The sequence below is a fragment of the Hyalella azteca genome, unplaced genomic scaffold, assembly GCF_000764305.2.
Source record: "Hyalella azteca isolate HAZT.00-mixed unplaced genomic scaffold, Hazt_2.0.2 contig16847, whole genome shotgun sequence".
Classification (NCBI taxonomy): Eukaryota; Metazoa; Arthropoda; class Malacostraca; order Amphipoda; family Hyalellidae; genus Hyalella; species Hyalella azteca.
Genome location: NW_025946654.1, coordinates 325,229 through 350,907, shown reverse-complemented (window position 1 = coordinate 350,907; position 25,679 = coordinate 325,229). Strand labels below are relative to the sequence as shown.

Below are 25,679 nucleotides of genomic sequence, written 5' to 3'. Positions count from 1 at the left end.
TTCCTATTCAATTGCTGCAACGGTATGCTCTGTCCGGATGGGGGTGCGGGAGGTAGACCCCCACATACCCCCGTATGGCGGGAACTTCGATTGTTCGTGCGTTTACCTTGTTCAGCATCTGATCAGCCCGATCATGCGATAGCGTCATCAGCGTTTGACCAGGGGCATCATGACGAAGCTTGACCAGCTGCTCTTTTTAAGCATATTACGTAGATTTGGCCTACTGGGCAATTGACTTCCAAAAGAGGCTGGTAAATAGAAGCAAAACACCCTACGTGGCCGACTTGCTCCTGATTCACCCCTAAGCCGAATATAGTTCCTCTAATTCGACCTTAATCGGCACGAAAATTTTGACAGGGCATCCACCGCCCACCATCCATCATCCACCGCGCACCATCCATCATCCACCGCACACAATCCATCATCCACCGCACACAATCCATCATCCACCACGCACTATCCATCATCCACCGTGCACCATCCATCATCCACCGCACGCAATCCATCATCCACCGCGCACCATCCATCATCCACCGCGCACCATCCATCATCCACCGCGCATCATCCATCATCCACCGCACACTATCCATCATCCACCGCGCACCATCCATCATCCACCGCGCACCATCCATCATCCACCACGCACCATCCATCATCCACCGCACACCATCCATCATCCACCGCACACAATCCATTATCCACCGCCCACCATTCATCATCCACCGCGCACCATCCATCATCCAGCGCGCACCATCCATCATCCACCGCGCACCATCCATCATCCACCGCGCACCATCCATCATCCACCACGCACCAACCATCATCCACCGCGCACCATCCATCATCCACCACACACCATCCATCATCCACCGCGCACCATCCATCATCCACCACACACCATCCATCATCCACCGCGCACCATCCATCATCCACCACGCACCATCCATCATCCATCGCGCACCATCCATCATCCACCGCACACCATCCATCATCCACCGCAAACAATCCATCATCCACCGCACACCATCCATCATCCAGCGCGCACCATCCATCATCCACCGCGCACCATCCATCATCCACTGCGCACCATCCATCATCCACCGCGAACCATCCATCATCCACCGCGCACCATCCATCATCCACCGCGCACCATCCATCATCCACCGCGCACCATCCATCATCCACCGCGCACCATCCATCATCCACCGCACACAATCCATCATCCACCGCGCACCATCCATAATCCAGACAGAATATAGAGTAAATTCATATGCGAGCCCAGAAGTTTGGTCAGATGATTTATGTCATATATTTTTTTGTACGTAAAGTAGAATTTGTTTACGAATATTACTGAGAATTAATCATCCGTGGAAAAGCTCCAGTTTTTGTAGATAGGTGCGGGAATGTATCTTATAGTGATTCTATATATAAGTGAGTGTTCTGATCGAATCATTAACTATTAGGTCATTAGAATAAGAATATGTTGCTATGGCTCGCAATAATGGGAAAATTAGATTTTGCTATCAAAGAAAGCCAGGGCGAATATAGCACTGCAGCTGATACTGTGTCACACGTAATTAATATATACGTAGTTATCGCTAGGAAGAACACCCAGTCGCAGACAGATCTATTGAAGGTTTTGTTTGATGCAGCACGTGCAAGGTTTTGACGATTCTCTGTCTAATAATTTTTGAATAATAAAAAAAACGGAAGGATATACAAAAAATCCCCCATAATAATACAAATTAAATTAGAAAAAAATTCTCCAGAGTTGATAAGCATTTTTTTGTAATATACACGTATGTTTTCCGAAATTTTAGCAATGAAATATAATGAGTTTAAAACTTTTTAAATGTCACCCTTTTTAATTTTTCTTCACATTTTACGTTTAATTTCGTTTTCTCACAAAAAAAATAAATCAATCAAACAAATACTAGTTCATATATATGCTTATACAATTTATTAACATGCATGCATGAAATTTCGCATTTGTCAGTCAATTAATAAACTAATTTTGTTTTGATCGATACCCTCCCCCTAATTAAAGAATAATTAAGCGTCTAGTTTTCAGCTAGGTATTTCTTCACAATTGCAGTATCAACAATAGCTGTAAACACATTACTGTTTTCAAAGTTACTGATACAAACTCATTACTGTTTGTTACTGATATACAACGCGACTCCCACTAATATGTTGAGAATAACGATGCAAATCTATGAAAATGAATAAATTTCGTCAAAAAAAGTACGCAGGGCCCGGCAAAAACCGATTTGATTTTCCCAAAAATGTAGGAAAGTCTTCGGATATTACAATGAACATTCAATTATCACATTGGATAGGTTCTAACATAGGCAATCCATGAACCCTGTAAGGTGAGATAACTTGAGATTCAAATAAGGAATTTCAGCTCAACAAGTAATTTCGCTTCCTTACATTCAATGTGCAAGCGCAGTCTCAACTGAAATCGAATCAATATTATTTCAGCACTAGGGATTCGTGCAAAAATATCCAAGTCATCGAATGAGCATTGTCTCCACAGGAGTCTTCATCTCGGTTTCATGGCACAGTAAATAGTCATGGTTTTGTCTGCAGGGTATATCGTTATCATTGTTCCTTAAGCCTCTACCGATGATACAGATAATCAGAAAAACTTAGCAAGGGAAACAGTGAAAAGTTACGTCCATTAGGGTTGCCACCTTCCTCTATCTTCCGGCACTTTCTTCTCTAGTCTTTTGAACTATAAATGCCACGAGGGGTCCTCATCAGAGAAATAAACGAACACTTACAAAGAGTTATCAAGGAGAACATTTGCACCTCACATTTCTTCCTCCTCAAATGCTTAGCTTTATTTTTAATTGACATCGGATATTGGCCATTTTTTAAATAGCTATTGAACTGACTAAGAAATACCATACGGCTCCAAAAGTACAGCCTCCTAGAAAATTTAGATCATTTTAAGAAACAATATATATAATAAAACACTAAATTACTCACCAATGCGTGATGCAAATCTCTAACAACTCTCTACGTCGGCTTTGCCCCCGATCTCTGCCGCGTCTACGTCGTGGGGGTACCCCGGCCCGCGCGTCGGCCGGATGCCCGGCATACTCCTGGGTCAGGCCAAACGGCAGAGGCCCCCTTGCCCGGATCGCCGTCGGACGGAGGCCCCTTTCTCCATTTTTTCGCCTAAGGGTTGGGGAACCTCGGCCTCCCCTTTCCTCTGCCCATATCTTTGGCCGGTTATCCTTCTCTGGACACCTTATGCCCTTCTCTCTTTCTACCTTTTCTTCCTACTCGTCCTTTTCCTCCTTATCAATCCCAACCCCGGCGAGGATACTCATTTCTGTGCTCCAGGTGCAACGCCTGCACCCACAAGCGGTGCTCCGGCCTGCGCTCCATCCATTGATTCTCCATAGACTGGATCTACCCATCTCAGCGTCCTCCAGTTTAACTGCAATGGGATTCAATCCAGTGCAGTCGAACTGGCTGCTTACCTCGTCCAGAAAGATGTGACGATTTCCTGTCTTCAGGAGACCAAGCTATCAGCCGCATCCCGCTCCCCCTCCTTCCCCGGATACGCGATGGAGCGCCGGGACCGCCCCGATGGTCACGGTGGCGGTCTTCACATCTTGATCCGCCACGACGTCCCGTATATTGGGCGCGATATCTCCCCTCCCCCTGAACGGTGACACTACCGTGAAAGCCACAGCTATCTCCACCCCTCTAAATGGCTCCTCCTTCTTCATAATCAACATATACATCCCACCGGCCTCCTCCTGCCCCCCACGATTTTCTCCGGATCTCTCAGATATTTTCACCTTCTCGGGTGACTGTCTAATGGTGGGCGTCTTTAACGCCCATCACCCCTCTTGGTTCTCAAACATTGAAGACCAGAGAGCCGAAGCGAGAGGAACCGCAGTGGAGGACCTCGTCTACGGCTCCCCCCTCGCTTACCTCAATGAAAACTCGCCTACCCGTCTCTTCTCCCATGGCCGTCCTTCTCACCGGACCTCGCCATTATCAGCGAACATTTACTTCTCAACACATCTTGGACTCCTCAAATCGCTCTTAACTCTGACCACCTGCCCATTCTGATTCATCTTCCTACCTCTGCTGACTCCCCGACCCCCCGGGCCGACCGCTATTACGTCAAATTTAAGAAAGCTGTCTGGCCCGCCTACACGGCAGCTATCGAGGTGGAATTCAAGCCGGTCCCTCCTCCACCTCGTGTAGAGGCGAGACGACCCTGAGAGGGGTTCTGGCGGCTGCTGCCAGACAGCCATCCTTGCCGGCTTCCGGAAGAACTTCTTCCCCTCAGTCAACCCTTGCTCCCGGCTGCTCATCGAGCGACGGGATGGATGGGGCGCGCAACCCAACCGACCTCCGGCTCCCAGAACTCAACCTGGAAATTCGTATTTCCATACAGGCCCATGTCAGGAAAACCTGGCAAACGCATCTCGCGTCGTGCAGCAGACGCATGCACCAGTCCAAGCACTGGAATCTCCTTCGTCCCCTAGCCGAAAAGAGCAACCGCTCTCCCCCTATCAACCAATTCAATTTGGTTTTAATTCCCTCTCCTCCCAACGTAAGATTTCGTCCGCCTTCTGTACACTCTTCACTTCGATCGCCCCACATCCTCAAAGCCCCTCCACCCGCCGCTTCATACGTACGCCGAATCCGGGCTGAACATCCCCTCGACAGGGACCATTGCAGCCTCCAACAACTCATCCGCTCGAGGTCCAGACGGCCTTACGGTCCCGGTACGGCAGTGTGTTACGGTACGACAGGGTGGGGCACGACAGTCTACGGTGAACTAACTCCACATTACAGTTACATAAATGTCCACTTGCTCCTTATGATGAAGTTTTCACTCTTTATCGACCACCCTTTTTGACAGTGCAAAAGGCAACATAGCATCCATACCACTTCGCTGAAATTTATTCACCGTAAATTTCCACAGGCGTCATATATGTCGACCTCGATAGCCGATATATCTTTCCAATTGTACGAATGAGCTTCTGGCATTAACAAAAACAGTATTTTGAGAGGCGACATATATACAAGTATATAGCTAGACGCTGAAAGTTTAAGTTCAAGGGGAGAAAGATTACGTTTTTAAAATCAGCCACTTAACGACTTACTAATCACAGGAACGACATTCTATAGAAAAATCGATTTGAAAATAGGACCAATAGTAAACTCATACATTGCCTGCATAGTCCGGTTTTCAGCGACAATTGCTAGGTCCGGTGTCGGCTTGGTGTGTCCATGTCCAGGGTTACAGGTCCAGTTCATGGGGGTTATCAGAGTATCAGCTGCAATTGATAGGTCCGGTGTCGGCTTGGTGTGTCCATGTCCAGGGTTACAGGTCCAGTTCATGGGGGTTATCAGAGTATCAGCGGCAATTGATAGGTCCGGTGTCGGCTTGGTGTGTTCATGTCCGGGGTTACAGGTCCAGTTCATGGGGGTTATCAGAGTATCAGCGGCAATTGATAGGTCCGGTGTCGGCTTGGTGTGTCCATGTCCAGGGTTACAGGTCCAGTTCAACATGCACACAGATGGTATGCTGGTACCAGTACCCGTCTGGTTGCAGGTATGCAGGAGTGACCCAATCAGCAGCCATGACAGTAGCCTGATGTGGCTTACGCAGTCCAGAAACTCTTTTTGCCTGGAAAAAGTCCAGTCTGGTCAATTTTGTAAAATGCGCTTTTTTAAATCCTTCACAGCCGTTATATATGGAATTGAAAATTGAAATTTCTTGTCGTAACCTGGCGAATGCCGTCGTTTCTTTCTAATTTCATTTAGCCACGTAAAGGTATTCAAATGACTAGACAAGACTTAGGAAATTCGCATGGTAAGAATACGAACTGGAACAAACGTGCTCGAACATTTTTATGAAGTCTGAAGTATTAGACGATACGCCATAGGATTCAATTATAGGATATTATAGGATTATAGGATATAGACTGAAAGAGATCTAAAAGTCTTGGATCTCTTCCAGTTCTAACAGCATAATTCACTGTATGTAGTATATACCTGCGCCTTGGTCGCACATAAACCTTCAATAATGCAGTGTTTGTCGTTTCCGACTCGTCAAATATCTTATTTATCCACTCTTTCCCCATGAATTTTGCTCTCTCCGGTTGTTCCTCCTGCATGTTCCCCCATTTGTTTATGCTCCTCTTTACGTAGCATAAACTAAGCCGCCGAAAAGAGCCAGGCAGGTCAGTTGCATCTCAGCCTGCGTGCGATGTAGACGTCGCGAGATGAATTCTATAGACCAATAGCTTCTTTACGTCTCCTTTGTGAGTACAATATTGAGTGATTAACTAAATGGAAACTCTGTTATGGATCCAACACTTGATTAATCATGCTTTGCTACTACCACGGTCATTGTACGTCAACAATATTTTAAAGGTGATTGCTTCAACTGATGTGCTCTTTACGTGCTGTCTTATTTGCGTGAGCCAGTCTCTTGCTGGCGCTATCTCTTCCAAATCATAATAAACTATCACATAAAGTTAATCGTTAAATAACCAGCTATAATCCATCTATGGACTTCAAACAAATAAATTAATCTTCAGGCTTAATTTAAAACGGTCATAATATTTCCGACAAGTCGTGAAGAACGTTATCTCTTTTTCATGGCTGTGATCGGCGTCAGTTTTAGTTTAAAAACAAATGATGGATCCTGCTGATGGATTGAGTGATTGTTGTTTATTTTTATATTTTTTAGTTTGAAATATTTTTAGATGGGAAGACACATTTGAGAGAGATCGTAACTCCTGTTTTTAAGAGTTAATATCACCTTTAATTATATTACATTTTTTTGTATTCATAAATTTAAACTTTCCTATCTTTATGAATGCGCAAACCTTCATTGATTGAAAATCATAACTTCGATGAATTTATCGACTCAGAATAATAATTATAATGCTAAGCCGGTTTAAATTATCTGTTGAGAGACAAAATGGTGTTTAGTTGTTTCGGTTAAGATCCAGAATGTTGGTTAGCTGGATAAGTTTAGAAACAGAATAGTTATATTCGATTGAGAACCAGAATCATGACAGTTCGGTTCATCTTGGTACCATAAATGAGATTAGCGGAACAATGTTCCACGTTCCAATAGTCAGGAGTGTCAGGATCTAGCTGGAAAACATTGAATTTCAATGGCAGAGAATTTTGTTAGGCCTCCATTAATTTCAAATGTTATAAGACATTCATTTGTTTCGAGTTGTCAGAATTTATGAATGTTAAAATTTTTTAATTTGTGCATGACCTGCAAACCAAGTGACACTTCTTTTTAATAACAATTTCGTCTTATTTACGATATTATGGGCTTCGGGATATTAGGATTTGAAAAGGCGGAATTTCGGATGATGAAATTCTGAATTTCATGTTTCGAAATGACGAGATTCGGTGTTACGGGACTATTAAATTAGAAATTTCTATCATAAATATTTTAAGTCAAATTCATGGTAAGATTTTCTATTTAAACATTAATGTGTACACATCATAAATATAGAATATATTATTTCATAATTATATACTTTTTATTTTTCAGTGCGTAATTGCTGGACTGAAGCCGACCCAACGTACGCACCCCAGACATGGGCACCCGGGCGGCGGCGTGTGAGTCTTTGCCTTTAAATTAACGAATTAATTTCTTATATGAACAAATTTATAATACAGAAATTTCACAGGCCAATAGAAAATGGCGGAGTATTTTCAATATAAAAATACGGAAACAATTGAGTTCAATGTTCCAATTTTGAATGTAACTGAACAATGATCGGTGAAGTTATTTCGCTGATGGTATGGTCCGTGCTGTCATACATTTTTTTAACAGCAAATGATGGAGATGTTGCTGGGATGAAGATTTTGTTTGAATTTAAGATAATGTCATAAAATGCATGCTTGAATTAAAAATGATTGGTACAGTTGGTATAGCCAAAATTTAATGCATAACTAATTTGAATGACATTCGATGATGACTTATAATCATAATGTATTCATTCTATTGTATTTATCAGATTTTAATTAGTCATTGGACATTTTAGTACGGCTTACGTCACATGAATTATATTGCAAGATAGAATAATTGTAAGTAGAAAATTTCCTATGATATGTAGCGAAATTATTAATGATGGTCAGTGAGGGAAACGAATTGTAACCCATTTAAAGAATACATAGCAATTCAGCGTAAACATTACAGAAGTTTTAGTCCCTCAAGACAGAAGTCGCTAGTGAGCGCAATATAAGGCAAAAATATTTAAGTTAACCCTCAAAAAGTCATGCCGTTTGTAGTCAACTGATATTATTTGAACGTAGACATTGATGGCGAGGTTTGTGAATAATTAAGGTTATATATGCGAGGCGCTATTCAGCAACGGCCTACATTCAGGTTGAAAGGAACAGCCGACGGCTAACAAGGTTCACGGAAGCTACATTTCACTAAAAGGAGGAAAGGAGCTAAATGAGACTAATAGGGTAAATTTAAACTGAATCTATGAACTACTTTCATATATTCGTACGTTCGCCACGCTAATTAAAGTGTGGTGAATATTTGAACTAATTTTTTACGTCACAGTCACAGCCAAAATCCGGAACTTATCGGAGTTCCAGCTGCGGCTGGTACAGGGTACAGTTCCGGCACCATCTGGGGTGGAGATCGCCAATATTCTGAAGTACTTCAACCAGCTGCTGCTAGGTGAGTTACTTTGTATAAAATATCATCCTTTCCTTTGGAAATACATTGAACTTTCCAATGTTATTCGCGTGTCAATGCCCGGTAACGAAATTAACATGCACCGGACAATGTATTACCAGTCAGTCGACAGAGGGTTAATCAGTAAACGTCCACCGACACAAGAGTTCTGAATGCATTACCAGTCAGTTGACAGATAGTTAATCAGTATACGTCCACCGACACAGGAGTTCTGAATGTATTACCAGTCAGTTGACAGAGGGTCAATCAATATTCGTCCACCGACACAGGAGTTCTGCGCGACATCAAGTCTGCGCCTGTGGAGATGCTGCGACACTGCGACCAGGACGAGACGCGCCTCACGCTCTTCCCTTGCTTGGACTACTTCGGCCTGCACACCGCCCTCACCCACTTGCTGGACCTCCTCCAGTTCGTCACCTTCGCCAAACATGGTGAGAACTTCACAACTTGTCCGCGGATCAATAATTGTCTGTGTTCATTGACATTTATATCAAAAGGCCTGCTAAAAAGAAATAATGTCAGAAGACAAAGGTAAACATTCATTTTCCGTAAATTGCATTTCGCCATCATTGACAAGCATTGTGAGTACATACTATTCGTATACGAATGAAAGCGAAGAACTTGCAAGCCGTGGTCAGACTGCATCATACAAATTGTCTCCTAATTATCAATCAATATTCATGACCTGAATGCCATTACCTCAACTAATTAAGTGAAGTTACGCACGGCTTTGCATCGCAGCGCTGGGAACTGCCATCCTGCAGCTGTGGTCAACCCTCATGATCTTCTTGGATCGCGACACCGTGGATTCGCTGCCCTTCTTGGTGGCTTCGATGATATCCACGACGCCCGAGACCGTCCACCCCTTCCTGCTCAAAACGCTCTGTTTCCATGTACTGCCTGCTTCTGTAGGTCAGTGCTACTCTCATATGAACAGTTACTGCCTGCTTCTGTAATTACCAGTCAGTCGACAGAGGGTTAATCAGTAGACGTCCACCGACACAGGAGTTCTGAATGCATTACCAGTCAGTCGACAGAGGGTTAATCAGTAGACGTCCACCGACACAGGAGTTCTGCGCGACATCAAGTCTGCGCCTGTGGAGATGCTGCGACACTGCGACCAGGACGAGATGCGCCTCACGCTCTTCCCTTGCTTGGACTACTTCGGCCTGCACACCGCCCTCACCCACTTGCTGGACCTCCTCCAGTTCGTCACCTTCGCCAAACATGGTGAGAACTTTACAACTTGTCCACGGATCAATTGTCTGTTTTTATTGATATTTATACCTAAAGGCCTGCTAAAAAGAATTACCGTAAGAAGATAAAGGTAAACATTCATGTTGTGTTAATTGCATTTCGCCATCATTGACAAACATCGCGAGTAAATACTATTCGTATACGGATGATATCTAACTTTTCCACTGTATTTGCTCCTAAACGACTGATAACATTAGTTGCCGTTGTCGTGGGTATAAACTGCGTGGCAGTCCACAGGTTCGGTGATAAACGCGGCTCAAAGACTTAGAAGAACCTGCAAGCCGTGGTCAGACTGCATCTTACAATTTGTCTCCTAATTATCAATCTATATTCGTAACCTGAATGCCAGATGATTACCTAAACTAATCAAGTGAAGTTACGGCGGCTTTGCATCGCAGCGCTGGGAACTGCCATCCTGCAGCTGTGGTCAACCCTCATGATCTTCTTGGATCGCGACACCGTGGATTCGCTGCCCTTCTTGGTGGCTTCGATGATATCCACGACGCCCGAGACCGTCCACCCCTTCCTGCTCAAGACGCTCTGTTTCCATGTACTGCCTGCTTCTGTAGGTCAGGGCTACTCTCATATGAACAGTTACTGCCTGCTTCAGTAGGTCAGTGCTACTCTCATATGAACAGTAACTGCCTGCTTCTGTGGGTCAGTGCTACTCTCATATGAACAGTTACTGCCTGCTTCTGTAGGTCAGTGCTGCTCTAATATGAACAGTTACTGCCTGCTTCTATAGGTCAGTGCTAGTCCCATATGAACAGTAATCATAATGAATTTAAAAACGCAATTAACATTAGCTCTTTTCACTTGTGTAAAATTGCTTNTGAACAGTTACTGCCTGCTTCTGTAGGTCAGTGCTACTCTCGTATGAACAGTTACTGCCTGCTTCTGTAGGTCAGTGCTACTCTCGTATGAACAGTTACTGCCTGTTGCTGTAGGTCAGTGCTACTCTCATATGAACAGTTATCATAATGAAATTAAAAACGCAATTAACGGTAGCTCATTTCACTTGTGTAATATTGTTTGAAGTTGTTTAAATTATTTTCCACATTTTACATATTTAGTGGGGCTTCTCAACTAAATCATTTGTACTTTATAGTTTGCTTCAAAGTCGATCAAATGTCCCGATAAAACAATTTTACAAGAGTCATTTTAGATCGTGTGCTCTTAAGTAACTCATTTTTGTGTCGCTGTGTCCACACCAGGCGCCACTCCCAAGCTCAACGAGGAAGAGAACTACGCCGCAGCGTCAGTGCCCGCAGTCATTATGCTCATTCTTCAGTACACCGAGAACTCGGGTGAATATTATTATAATTTAATTTATTTTGGTTATTTTTATTCGTTGATATTTATTTTAACATATTTAAATTTATTATTAATACACGTTTATTTAAAATGTATTCTTCAAACTAAGATAAGTTGAAAATTTATCGACCATCGCTCTGGCACCAACTTATACGTACCTATAAGGCTGGCAGAGGTGGAAATTCATCCGTGTAGAAAGGCACAGGTGATGAGCTTTAAAAACGTACATCGAAGTGTTACCTTCTAACATAATTAATCCACCTCTCCTAGAACTCAGTTTTGTGACAATAGATTCCGAAGGCCATGACGACGAGGCTGCAGCAATTGGCTACAAACTAAACTCTTAAACTATCTCTGGAGCCAACTCTCGGGCTAAACATGCACCACTACACTTGGCTTTGTCATCATGAATATGCAAACTCAGCATGGCCCTACCTCAACACTTACCACTACTTTCTACTCCACCGCAACCAATGCGATTATGTCAGATCTGGTTAGGTTTGTTTTGGTGGAGTGTTGATGAGAATTAGGAGGCAAGATCGTGCTGGATTTACGCAGCTAAAGACGAGACTAGCTTGAGCATGGCTGCGGACTTATGGCGCTGTGGCTCTGAACACTTGAACTTTATAGGCTACTATGCTCTCTAGCGTGCTGAACCGCGGAGATGAAAAAGAAGTGAAGTGTGAATTATAGACTAACTGGCGTCTAGCAAGCACCCGATGGCGACATGCTTTCAAGTCAATATTTTGGCGCCTGAAATGTGTGAAGTTCTCTCTGTTAACGCCATGATGTCTAAGTTGCACAGAGTTTTGACTTCTATAGCCTTGAAACCTATGAGATGTATGAAGTTTAGCATCATTTTTACGTCCTAGCATATCACTGTTTGACGAAGTGAATCATCTAAGGCTAACGTAATCATTTCCCTGTGCACCATGCAACTAACGATGTTCCTCATCCAATGCTAACGCCATCATTTCCCTCTGCAGCATACCATTGATGATGTACCTCATCCAACACTAACGCCCTCATTTCCCTCTGCAGCATACCATTGATGATGTACCTCATCCAACACTAACGCCATCATTTCCCTCTGCAGCATACCATTGATGATGTACCTCATCCAACACTAACGCCATCATTTCCCTCTGCAGCATACCACTGCCAGCTCATCGAGTGCCTGATGTCTGTCAAGTGTCACGTCATCCAGGATTTGTTTTGCGTCATCGCCCACGGCACTCCAGGCTCCAGGATACCTGCAGCCAACCTCCTATTTTATTACTGGCCTAACCTCAATCCTAAGCTTTTCGATCGCAAGGGAATGCCGATCAAGCTCAGCGGTAAGTCTAGCTGTCTTATTATGCAGGCTTTATTTAAATAAACATAAAAGTGTCAGGAAAAAAAGTTCATCCATGCATACAGCTCAACAACATGATAACATTACATATTTGATATTTAAATTCCAAGAACATAATTTTTTATCTCTTACCGAGGTCGACAATAATTCATTTTCACAACTGAATAAAATTGATCAATTGTTTTCATATACAACGTAGTGTTGAATCAAATGGCAATTGCAAGCCAAGTTGCAAAATTATTTTCGGACTTTATCTCCATATACGGTTACATAATATTTTTTGTCTTTGTTTATCTAAGCTGGGAAAACATTGATAAGGAAATAGTTATATTTCAAAGATTTTATGCCTCCTTCCATTTTATTTGCTTTTGGATCTAATTTCAAATTGAATAGAGACCATAGCGTTAAAATACATCCAACATGAACATTGGACATAATACGAATATTCGTGTAATGTACTTGCTGAGAAATGTTAAGATCTGTTGTATGTGAGTGTTTTCGGTGTTTGAGTGTTGCAATTTGTTGCATTGACGTGACAGCTTTTGATGGATCACTGTTGGCTCCACCGAGAGAACCTTGCTGCTTCCCACACGAGTCTTGGGTTGCAGTTCCACAAAGCTTGTGTTATATACAAGAAATAATTTGCTTCTATTTGTTGTGATGAAACTTCCTTGAGGGTGTATCATGAGCTCGATTAATGAAAGCAACGAAAACCAAAACCTTGAGATTGTCCATAAAATCCGCAGTTTTAAAGTAAACATACCGTACCGGATACCTTAATTTTTTAGTAATATTTAGAGTATTAAATGTCGTCAAGAAGACAATAAATACTTCTGTTTGATGCATCGGTTGTCCGTGACAAATCTCATAAAACATTTTCAATCCAAAGATAATTTCTTGCTATTCTTGTACTTGCCTTGAATTTTCGTCGGACATTAACCAACAAATCGTGCAAAAAAATATTATCTGAAATCCTGAAGAGTCTTTCCTCAGAACGGAAAATAATAATGTAAACGATTTATGAGATAGATTTGCCTTTTTGCTGGAAATCTGATGCCGATTTTCAAATAACCAGTCAATTTTTGCCCGTCTTGAGTCTGGGTGCTAGTTTTGCTGCCAAGAATCTTGTGTTTAATTGCATGGATAAACTTTTTAGTGATGAAAAACTGACGTCTTCCGTGGCAAGCTTTTAATACAAGAACATGAACAAGAGCCTTACAATAATTACAAACAACAATCCTTGTCGCGAAATCTTAAATAATCACTGTGTTACAGAAAGCAACGCAAACGAAGGAACTATGAAAATCTATGTATATATATATTTGAATCTCCGAAAATAACATTCTGTTGGTCCTATACACTTCGTACATCCCAAAAGATCATTTTACACATCAGATTAATACGATTTAGATGAATGAATTTAGGTTAGGGAAATTTTAAATTCATCTTACTTGCACTAACTGAACCTGAGAATAAAAATTGCGCTAACTGAAAAAAGAACAAAAGTCTGTGAATACGAAAAAGGCTGTGAAAGTTATTTTATAGCTTTTTAAATTAAAATGTGCGTATAAATATTTGATTGGTTATTTGCTATTCAATTGTTTTTAACTAAAAAACCCTAAGCTTTGATGAAATTATCACAATTTCCAAGGTCTCAAATGACAACAAATGGACACCGGGACGCGAGAGTTGATTTCCTTAGAATTTCTATCCCTGTTATTAGATGAGACTCGGTTTTGTTCGTTGCGAGTTTGAGAGAGAGAGAGAGAGAGAGAGAGAGTCTTAGAACTCTTTAACCCATTGATGACGAGAATTATTTTCTGATTTTTTTTTCGGTTCCTTGTGAGAATATTATCATTTGTGATGGTAATAAGCAAAAAATATGTTCATATATTTATTTTTCGTTGTATGTGAAAAATTATAGCTTGGTTCCATATGGAACCGCTCGGCATTAACATAACGTTAGAACTCTTCTCTAGATCGAACTGTTCTCTAGGTTGAACTGTTCTCGAACTGTTCTCCAGATCGAACTGTTCTCTTTGATCTTGACGACCTCAAGTGTGCAGCCTCAACTGTAAATTTCTTCACTCCTGAGTCCATGACTACCTATTGCTCTAAATTCAATGTGATGTTCAATGATTAAATGATGTTATGACATGTGAATGTTTCAATGGAGTAAATCTTCTAGATTTCTGTACTTCATTTATACTGTTGTTATGAATCTGTTAGCCTTCCAAATGCCCATTGAGAAGCAAAGGAGGACTGTATTATACTGACGATGTTAACACTACTAATTTTATAAACTCATAAATAATCGTAAGTTGAGATCATTCTAACATCGGCTGATGTAGTGTAGTCGCTGCGAGTGCTTGTCTTTTTTCCAAATTTTAATCACACAATTTGTTGCAAATAAGTTTCTCGGCTGGAGTCTTTTATTGTTTTTATCAAAGATTGAAGATGCAAAAGCTCCTTACTTTTTTAACTGTTGAAGTTCAGATTGTTGGGCGATAAAAAGTTGCTCATTTGGTTTGTATTCAAACTGATGGGAGATTTACTTGCAAATTTTATTTTCAAACTAATTTCACGCGAATTACTAAAACATTTTTCCGTTTATGTAAAAACGGTGCTCAAACGGTGCTTCAAAGGACGCGAGGTGCTCATGCATCTCACAATTGTTCGAGGTTCCATTGTTTCTAAAATACAATAATTCTACTAGGGACTTATATTCATGTATGACATTGACTGCTATATTTACCGTGTCATTTCCACACACAATGTTATCATTGCCAAAAGTCCCACGCTTTACCAATCAATGCACGCTTTTTTAAAATAATTTGAAGCCTTTGAATCCAGTCATTTTCCATATTTTGGCGAGGTAGATGGAAATTGGGATAAATGGCCACCAAAAAATTGACAATTTTCGATACTTGAATATCATTTAAACTAATCTTTCACATAATCGTAATAATTATTTGCGAGTATCCTCTATCTTTATAGTTCATTATAAGGAGGCGATAATTTACATTCACTTTTTCATTTTTAATTCAGTGTAAATAAAACTTATTCTAACAACTCGGTACTGGTACCATGAACATATGTTCGCATCCCATTACATTCTATAGATTCATAGATTCACTTACATTCTATAGATTCTATACATTCTATACATTCTATATTCTACAATCTATATTCTATAGATTCACTTGAATACAGAATTAAATAAATACAGAAGTATTTATTTATTGTAAAAAATACTTTTTATCTGGATTTAATATTCATTTAATTATTATTCATTAATTTCAGCAACATCGTTCAGTAATGAAAACAAATATTATCGGTCCTACTTTGTTTTCTTGATTGTCAGCCATCAATTTCCCTGTGTGCTTAAGTGTCTGTTTTTTTGTGTATTAACAAGAACTTTTTTTTACTTCAGCTAATATACCTGTTATTAACAATAAATTACTTTTATCGCTGTCAAGACTTGCAATATAACGAGATCGATTATCAATTTAAGGAGAAATTAATTACCAAACTGCTTACAATTAATTACGCGCATTTATTTCAGTCATAATCTATTAGTACGGTAGTTACTTCAATATGTACACAAATATAATTATTACTTACATTAGAGTATAACACTTTAGTGAGTATAACACCCTAACAACCTATACTGTTTACCGCTCTCCTTTATTAGAGTATTACTGAGTGACACGCAGTGATTCAACATATACGAATTATCCTTGTTTTTCTGATGGATGTATATATGAAAAGGATTGCGAATACAAATTAGTCTTTTTCTGGATTTTAAACTAGGAATCAAGTTTAATCTAACTCGTTTTAATTTGTGATTTTTTTCGATAAATTGATATGTATAAGCAATTAGAATTCGAGCTTGTAGAGAATTTTGTTAATTAATAAACATTTTTAACAATCAAGAGAAAATTTACACATTCGTTCTACTCATAACTCATAACTTCCTCATCAAAATGCGGCGTATAAAAACCTTCACTTCTTATTGAAAAACGTCTGAATACCGTATTAAAATTCACGACTAATTATTCAGTTTACCGCTTAAATTTTACTGCATTTTTGTGTTTTGTAGTTGGTGAACATTAATTATGTTTTTAACAAACGTATTGTACAGTTAGTTTCAATTCTATTAATCGCCCTTTGGGGTGAAGGGCAGCTCAATTTTTCTTATTTCGTGTCCTCGATCATCTTCATACCCAACATTAAACCTACGAGGAAAACTTTCCGAGTTTAATTCTACTGATTTAATTTCTAGGTAAGCTTTCTGTTTCACAGGATTAATATGTCATTCCTTATGTTTGGAGATATCCTTTATTTCGGCTCTATTTATTGATGACCACTGGTCCCTTTATTTATGCCAAAGTAAGCAACGTGTTCATCTACTTCATCCCCGAAGTTGATAGTAGATCCATACCCTCATATATCCCGAAGCATATCGCCCATTCCCTATGAGAATGGAATATACCTTCAACAGACATTTTCAATTGTGACGAGAGAACTCAAGCTGACAACTCCATAATTTGGAAGAAATTCTGTCCGAATAACTATTTCATTAAATAGTTGAGTTATAGGTCCTCTTATGAGAATGAAAGTTAATTCATATGTTTTCTATTATACCTCATATCTCACCGGCGCACTCGCCTGTGTTGTTCTCTCTTTCTAGACATATCGTGCGTCTTGATGGCAATGTTCAATAAGCCAGCGCAGGCAAAAGCAGATTCTGCGCAGCCTCATACCGTGACTAGTTCTGACACAAGGGAATCGAAAACCCCCAAAGGTATTCTCATTATTCCCTTATTTATTTTCAAGCCTCAAAATTCCTTAGAACATTTTAATTGATCTCACACTACTTAATACTCTTTATATATAGTTGCCTATCTTAGAAAATAACGCTCTTTTTACTTGTAACTTTCATTCACGTTTGACTCTAATCACTAGTGCATTGCCAGTATTTTGTAAGGTTGTTGACGTAGCGCTACTACAGTAGCTTGTGCTAGCTCCGTTGTACATCGTTGAGTACTCATATGCTCGTGCAGCGATTCTTCAGTAGTTGTTGGTCAATTAATTCCAACGCTATCGGTTTTTTGCTGCATTTTCTGCTCTAATTTCTACTTGAACTAACTTTGCATTATGTACCTTACGTAATTCCTGAAATGCGTAAAAAATGATTTTATGAAATCGCGCATTTCCAGATCATGTTTTGCATTTTGAGGGAATAGTTCTCCGCGTTTCGGAAGGCAAGTCATAAAAATATTTCTTATATTATTTTTCCCAAATTTTCATAATTGTAACGCAATTCCAAACACCAAATTATGTTGTTCAAAAACTGGTCACTGGTGCTTGACGCATTGTTCACTTCGACGAATATTGAAGCTCAGGTCGCAGGCACTAATTTCTCGTGAGATCGTCCCCCACACAACCATGGAATTTACTAAATTATTTGCCGGACGAAATATAGATATTTCTGTTTCAATAGATTTGTTATCATGTGAACACTGATCATGTCCGGGACTGTTATTGTTCATAAATTGTTGAGACTATTTCTTAGCGCTCAATGAGTCGGGTGTTAAAATCAGCCTTGTCGTAAATTGTAAACTTTCATAATGATATATGAGTTTGACTTCCATATAATTATATACCTGATTAATAAAAAAACAGTTGTTTGGAATTCAAGAAACAAAATATAAATTATACATTATATATTATGTTAAAATTGTGCACTGCTCTAAGAAAAAGTTTAGCAGCGTAAATGTAACGCAATTCGATCATTTCTCTCTTATTAATTGATCAGGACCAAGTACACAATCGTTTTCCTAATTATCAAATCTCCGAGTAAACGATGGATGCAAGTGTAACCCAGACCATCCAGACCTCAGTCGCATCAAAATCTTTTCTTATAACCGCGTAGCAGATTTAGATTGTACCCGGAACTCAATCTCCCGGTATTCAAACTATTTTTCTTATGTTATTCATAGAAAAATAGTATTCGTCATTAGTTCTTGTTTTATTTCCATTACTGGAATGTCTTTCGCTTCAGCATGCCAATTTGGCCGTTGTTCCTCATGGCATTTGCATGAAAATTTGTTGATATGAACTGCTTGTAAGATGTACTGGACTTGACCGAGATATAATGATTGATATTTGAATAACAATGTTCGAATTATCTTGCCCTAATCACGTAATAATTTAGCTATGAGTAAGTAATTATTTTTCTAAGCTAAAATATTATCACCGATTATATATAATATATCACCTGATGTTTCAAGCCCAAAATTCCTTTTGACCGCAGAGTACCTTTAGTGCAAATACAGAACTTCACGAAGGAATTCTTTGTACGCATCAAATGTCAGTCCGAACATCTCATGGCTGAATTCTCAGCAACTCCCGCAATGATCCTAATTCCTGCACATGACGCACAAATTTATCTCAACTTTCACAATTGGGATTTTATTGTATTGAACGCACGACTAAATATTATGCAAGCATTTACGATGTTGCCACTTCTCTGAGGATCCAGCACACAATATTAGAGTGTTAACTGCATGCCGCCTGCTCCCATTTCCCTCTTTCATCAGTTCTGTCCATCCTTCGCTTTTTGCTTTCGTTGTTTATGACCGCTGCAGAAATGTTAATGCTATTTTTGCATTATAATTTGCATGAAGAATAACTGTAATAAAAGATGGTCTGATGCAAACATCTACTGGTGGAGTAATATCCTTAGGAAAAAGTACGCTATTTAATAGATTTAGTGGGGAATATGTTTCAAATGAAGCACAAAGGTCTTTTGACTGATTTGGAAGAACAAAAATTTTAGTTCATCGGACAGTATGCTAGCAAGGTTTTAAATTCAATTTGAAGCTATTAATCTTGACTATTAAATATAGTACAAAGAATAATAACTTCGTGAATGTAAACAGCTGTTTTTGACATTTTAAAACGAAGTGTTTCTTTCGACTTTATATTAGAATAATATTACAGCTGAGATGGAAAAGTTACTGCCATTCTAGATGGCAACTGACTTAAGCTGGGTCTTAAGATGAGCGCTTGCCGATGGCTGTATTAGACGAAGATAATGATTGATGGTTAGTCAGCTGCCTTTTTTAGTCAATGATGATTATAAACTATAGGATGGTTGTCATGCCTGAACATCAGCCTTCCATATTCTCTTTATCTTTTATTAACTGTTGATTATTATTCTAAAATAATCAGGACACGATTATGATGCTCGGTCGGCTGCCCGCAAATTTTTGTGGAGTAACATAACAATTTTTCCTAAATCAAATAATGAACAATGTTTATTGGAGGGATTGCAGTTTCAATGAAAGAATGTATGAACTGCACGAGTAATATTCAATTCTCAGTAAAATTTTTTAATCCGGGCACTTTCGTAGACTCATTTATTGAACGTATTTTTAACGCTTATTAAAGCTTCAATTAGATAGCCCGTTTTTCTCAACGTAAAATGTATGATATTTTATCAACGCATGGTATTTTTATGTGCACGCTCTTTGGTTTTGTGCGAGCAGGTAAAGTTACTTATGATGTTAATAAGCATTCAGTCAATTTTAATCTAGGATTTTTTTCATAACTAGCCTGACATTCAAACGAAAAAGAACCTGTGGGATGGTTCGAATTTTGTAATTCAAACCACTCTGCCTATCTTTTGACTATTTCTACACTTGAAATTGAACTTTTACTTAAGCTTAATGCACTATATGAAACCTAGAAACGTAATGAAATTTCACGAAAATCACTCAAAATCTAACGAACTTTAGCATTTTTTCTGTGTTTTAATAATTAAAAAATTTCTCAGCACTTCTTAATGGATGAACAATAATTGTTAATAACCGAACGAAAGTAAACCAAAATTCGCATTAACTACCCACACGTTTTTCTTACTAACTTTCTTTCCTTCATTATCTAAATAATTTTATCCAATAATTTTACTTGAAATATTTTAGGTTATAATCATTGATTATGATTCAATACACGCAGACTTGCCGAGATATCGCTTTCTTCTCGAGAAAATGTGTAATGTTTTGATAGTTATTGATGGCAGGCTACCAATTTTAGTGTTTGTGCAAACCCAAAATTAAGATTTAGCGATGGAAGGACCTTAAAGTGAGGGGAACGTTAGGTTAGAGCGATATAGTGAGGGAACGTTAGGCAGTACGGTGAAGTGAGGGAACGTTAGGCAGTACGGTGAAGTGAGGGAAACGTTAGGCAGTACGGTGAAGTGAGGGAAACGTTAGGCAGTACGGTAAAGTGAGGTGGAGCGTTGGGCAGTACGGTGAAGTGATGATGAATTGACCTAGTTAGACCTATCGGATTGAGACCTCGTTGGGAGAGCAATGAATTAAGCAGGATTCCCAATTGTGATTGCTTTGGTTTTTTAATTTCTAGTCTAGGACTAAAGTCCCAGGCTAGAGCTGGTACAGATGAAATTAGTTGTTATGCAAAGGCTTGATGCTGCATGATGAAGATCTAGCAGGTACATCCAGTGATTTCTAGGTTTGATGCACTACCGGGCCAGTTGGTACAACCTGTGATTGGGAGATTTGATGCAGTTTCAGGGAAATTGGTACCACCAGTGGCTTGTTGTTTGATGCACTACCGAGACAGCTGGGACAGCTAGTGATTGATGGCTTTAATGCACTGCCGCGGAAGTTTGTACAACCAGTGACCGAGTGTACTGGTTTAGGGTGGAAGGCGTTACCATGCCAGAGGAGCAGCTGTGAAGCAGAACACAAACACCCGATGATGGTGGCGTGCATGGACCACGTGACAGCTTTGGGCGCCTGCCCGGACACAGCGCCGCCCCTCTACATGTGCCTTAAGTGCAAGGAACAACTCGAGAAAAACCAGAGCAACGTTGAGCTCCAAGACGTCCTCAAGCCAATGACCAACATCGCGACGTCGTGTGAGAACAAGGTGAGTGTATTACGTCGTGTGAGAACAAGGTGATTACATCTATGCGTTGTGTGAGAACAAGGTCATTACATTACGTGGTGTGAGAACATGGTGATTGTATTACGTCGTGTGAGAACAAGGTGATTACATTACATCGTGTGAGAACAACGTGATTATGCGTTGTGTGACAACAAGGTCATTACATTACGTCGTGTGAGAACATGGTGATTGCATTACGGCGTGTGGTAACAGAGTGATTACATTAATTCGTCTGAGCAATGGGTGATTGTATGTAACAAGGTCATTACATTATTTCGTCTGAGCAATGGGTGATTGTATGGATTTAAGTATATGATTTATGTAAGTCAAGTTGTTACCAGCATTGCTGCAGTATGAGATTGTAATTTGTTGGCAGTTGTTTTCTATCAAGCCTTAGACCAGCTGTGCTACGTAATGTGAATGCATCGCTTTATAGGTAGACGATTGATATTTTAATAAAAATTAAATGTATTCAAGGCCCTTCCTTTGTCTTATAAGCATCGTTATAAATTACTGCACTCGGGAATTGCCTCTAAACAGAACTGCCGGTCGACGGAGAAGAACGCGATAGCGACGTGTTTCAGTCTCGAGTGCTGCGTGTACAACAACAACAAACCTGTTCGTTATTGTTCGCAATGCAACACCATCCGACACAGCACCCGACGAGGCACAGATGACCACAAAGTTCACACCGCCATAACCTCCGTCTGGGACCAGCCTCCTCAGATTACCAGCTTCCTCGTAGAGTGCATCGTCAGGTCAGAGCTTTTCCATTTAATTGCAGTCCGTGAAGGTTTTACTCGTCATTTAACAGTTGAATTGTTAGAAGGATATATATTTTATACGATTATATGAAATTCATTATGCTTAACTTAGGTTATCGCAAGAAATGCAGCTGATCAACTTATTTATATGTTATTCCTGTCAAGAAATCAATATTTGTATTTTTTGACAATATACTGTACATCCTTTCAAGACATCAATATTCTATGTATAATGGCTCACATAATAGCGTTTAAAGCATTGAGATCATGAAGTGAACTGATAAAACATTAACATAATCGAGCAGTCAACTGAACGAAGTACACGACGTCAAACGTCAACGATATACCAACACCCACACGCAGTCTGCTGGGGGAGGCGCAGGTCTTGCCTTCATTCACCTTATATACCAACACCCACACGCAGTCTGCTGGGGGAGGCGCAGGTCTTGCCTTCATTCACCCCATATACCAACACCCACACGCAGTCTGCTGGGGGAGGCGCAGGTCTTGCCTTCATTCACCCCATNCCGTCACCCAGTATATGCCAGACGGTGAGTCCGGTGTGTCACTGGTTCACCGTCACCCAGTATATGCCAGACGGTGAGTCCGGTGTGTCACTGGTTCACCGTCACCCAGTATATGCCAGACGGTGAGTCCGGTGTGTCACTGGTTCACCGTCACCCAGTATATGCCAGACGGTGAGTCCGGTATGTCACTGTTTCACCGTCACCCAGTATATGCCAGACGGTGAGTGCTGACCAGTAAGAATTGAAAAGAATCACAATCTCGTTGTCTTATTAACATGGTGCACTTTATCACCTAACAATAAGTCACTACCAGCTGCCAATAACATCACAGTAATAACCAGTAATTGTGGTGACACTAAAATCAGAACAACACGGCGTGACCATCGAGCGGCTGAAGTCAGAGCACCTACAGGGGTGGCTGCAGGAGGTGTGCAAGACGCACCTCAACGTCTTCATCGACTGCCTCCTGCCTCACCCGCCTGAGTACTGCCGCGTCGGGGGGCACTGGTGGGTTGATGAGGCTGGGGTTAGGCTGGGGTGAGGCTGGGGTGAGGCTGGGGTGAGGCTGGGGAGTTGGAGGCTACTGGGGTGTTGTAGGACCAATGGGGTGTGGGTGATAGGTTTCTGTACTATTAGTGTGGTGATTGAGGATTGATGGGTTACTGGATTGTAGGTTGGTTTATGTATGTTGACACAGCCCATGCACTATGTACATCACCCAGTGTGTGATGTACACAGCGATGTAGAGACACTAGCTGATATAGTTTTTTTGCCAAGAATATAAACCTAGTCTCCATCCATATTGCTCTTCTGATAGTACTTTCTCTCGGTAATATAAGCATGGGAATTGAAATTTTTATTTTGAGTACCAAAAATTAATAAATGATTTATTTTCTACATGATTACAGTGAGACGCTGTCGCCGAGATCAGAACACATATTTTATGGTGCGTGTTTACAGGGAGACGCTGTCGCCGAGATCAGAGCACATATTTTATGGTGCGTGTTTACAGGGAGACGCTGTCGCCGAGATCAGAGCACATATTTGAAGGCTTCCGTCGGTTGTTCTGTCTCGTGCCGTACGAGGTGGTCACCATCGCTGTCTGGGAGGCCGTGATGCCGCACTGGCTGCAGGCCATATACATGGAGGTCACCGAGGAACATCTACAGGCACTCAAAATGCCCCTCAGGTCAGACAGGAGGTGTACAAATTTAATTATTGGTGGTAAATGTGTTGTAAAATATATATTAATGCTTACTAATAACGTATATTTGATATTAGTAACTAAAGGAATTGAAGTAGTTAATGTTATGACGATTAAGTCACATGTTATGAAAGGGCTCTCAGATCTGATTAATGTTTTTTATAACAAAAATTAGTGTACCTTTCAATAAAGGCGTTATTGATTATTGTTATCTACAAAGAAGCATTGACAAGCAAATAAAATGCCGCTCAGTTTGGATAGGAATTTCATAATTAATTATGAGCGTAACTCTCAAATTTATATGTAATTCTTCACTAGGCAAATCAAGATGAACATCATTGACAGATGGAAAGAATAGATGAGTATCTCCAAGCTATGTTCAGACTGCTACACCAGCAGATGTTTTTTGCGTACCTAACTGATTCATTACGTAGGTAATAAATCTATATACAATTTTTAAGCATTTGAATAATTATTTGTAATCTGACACTATTACCTGGGTCGATGTTGACCCAATAAGTCTCTGTAACTCAACAAAAATTCAAGTAAATAATTGTAATTCAACTAAAGCAATATTCAGGCCACGTTTCTTGAACAACTATATTCAGTATATATATTTAACAGTATTATAATTATTTAGGCAGTAAATGATCAAAATTAACTGAATTAACAGAAAATTAAAGTAGCACAATTGCAGCAAGCTGCTGGACAACGACATGTCGCCGCTCGGCTTCGACAGCGAACAAATGTTCAGGTTCTTGGCCGTGCGTTTCGAGAACACATCCGCCCACGTGCAGAAGCAGAACCTCGAGTGGCTGCAGGCAAGTGTCTTTAGTTCTCTAGTGCATAATTGAGTGTAGATTTTGTTTCCAATTATATCGCAAAGTTGATGATAGAACTGATTTTTTGACGCACGACAAAGTTGCGGATAAAACTGATTTTTTTTACACAGTACAAAGTTGCTCATTAAACTGGTTTTTTTGAAGCAGTACAAAGTTACTGATAAAATTGATTTGTTTGAAGCAGTGCTGAATAAATGCTCAACCTCCTACGAAACGGTTGTGTAGATGTGAGTGCGCAATGAGAATATGAAGTTTGATTGATTATATAAGAGAGAAACATAGTGCATTTTATGGTGAAGGGGAAAATCGGGAATATGGAGTTTGATTGATTATATATAAGAGAGAAACATAATGCATTTGATGGTGAAGGAAAATGGGAATAAGGAGTTTGATTGATTATATATAAGAGAGACACAATTGCAGCAAGCTGCTGGACAACGACATGTCGCCGCTCGGCTTCGACAGCGAACAAATGTTCAGGTTCTTGGCCGTGCGTTTCGAGAACACTTCCGCCCACGTGCAGAAGCAGAACCTCGAGTGGCTGCAGGCAAGTGTCTTTAGTTCTCTAGTGCATCATTGATTATAGGTTTTGTTTCCAATTACGCCATAAAGTTGCTGGTAAAATAGATTTTTTACGTACAAAGTTGCTGATAAAACTGATTTTTTGAAGCAATAAAATGATACTGACAAAACTGATTTTTTGAAGCAGT

At 40.2% G+C, this 25,679-nt stretch overlaps 1 protein-coding gene across 1 annotated transcript in view; it reads left to right on the top strand.

Annotated features, from left to right (window-relative positions):
- Positions 1-6,248: 6,248 nt before the first annotated feature.
- The window catches only part of LOC108680452 (protein unc-79 homolog), a 54,422-nt gene continuing 34,991 nt past the window's right edge, over positions 6,249-25,679 (top strand). Inside the window, exons 1-18 of the mRNA XM_047885070.1 lie at positions 6,249-6,305; positions 7,565-7,632; positions 8,591-8,710; positions 8,998-9,159; positions 9,470-9,640; positions 9,797-9,958; positions 10,384-10,554; positions 11,200-11,292; positions 12,451-12,636; positions 17,347-17,460; positions 21,385-21,614; positions 22,173-22,390; positions 22,760-22,880; positions 23,043-23,094; positions 23,289-23,430; positions 23,936-24,112; positions 24,825-24,948; positions 25,379-25,516. Coding sequence (XP_047741026.1) covers positions 7,611-7,632; positions 8,591-8,710; positions 8,998-9,159; positions 9,470-9,640; positions 9,797-9,958; positions 10,384-10,554; positions 11,200-11,292; positions 12,451-12,636; positions 17,347-17,460; positions 21,385-21,614; positions 22,173-22,390; positions 22,760-22,880; positions 23,043-23,094; positions 23,289-23,430; positions 23,936-24,112; positions 24,825-24,948; positions 25,379-25,516 — 2,403 coding nt within the window. The 5' untranslated portion in view covers positions 6,249-6,305; positions 7,565-7,610. The remainder of the gene's footprint in view (positions 6,306-7,564; positions 7,633-8,590; positions 8,711-8,997; positions 9,160-9,469; positions 9,641-9,796; positions 9,959-10,383; positions 10,555-11,199; positions 11,293-12,450; positions 12,637-17,346; positions 17,461-21,384; positions 21,615-22,172; positions 22,391-22,759; positions 22,881-23,042; positions 23,095-23,288; positions 23,431-23,935; positions 24,113-24,824; positions 24,949-25,378; positions 25,517-25,679) is intronic.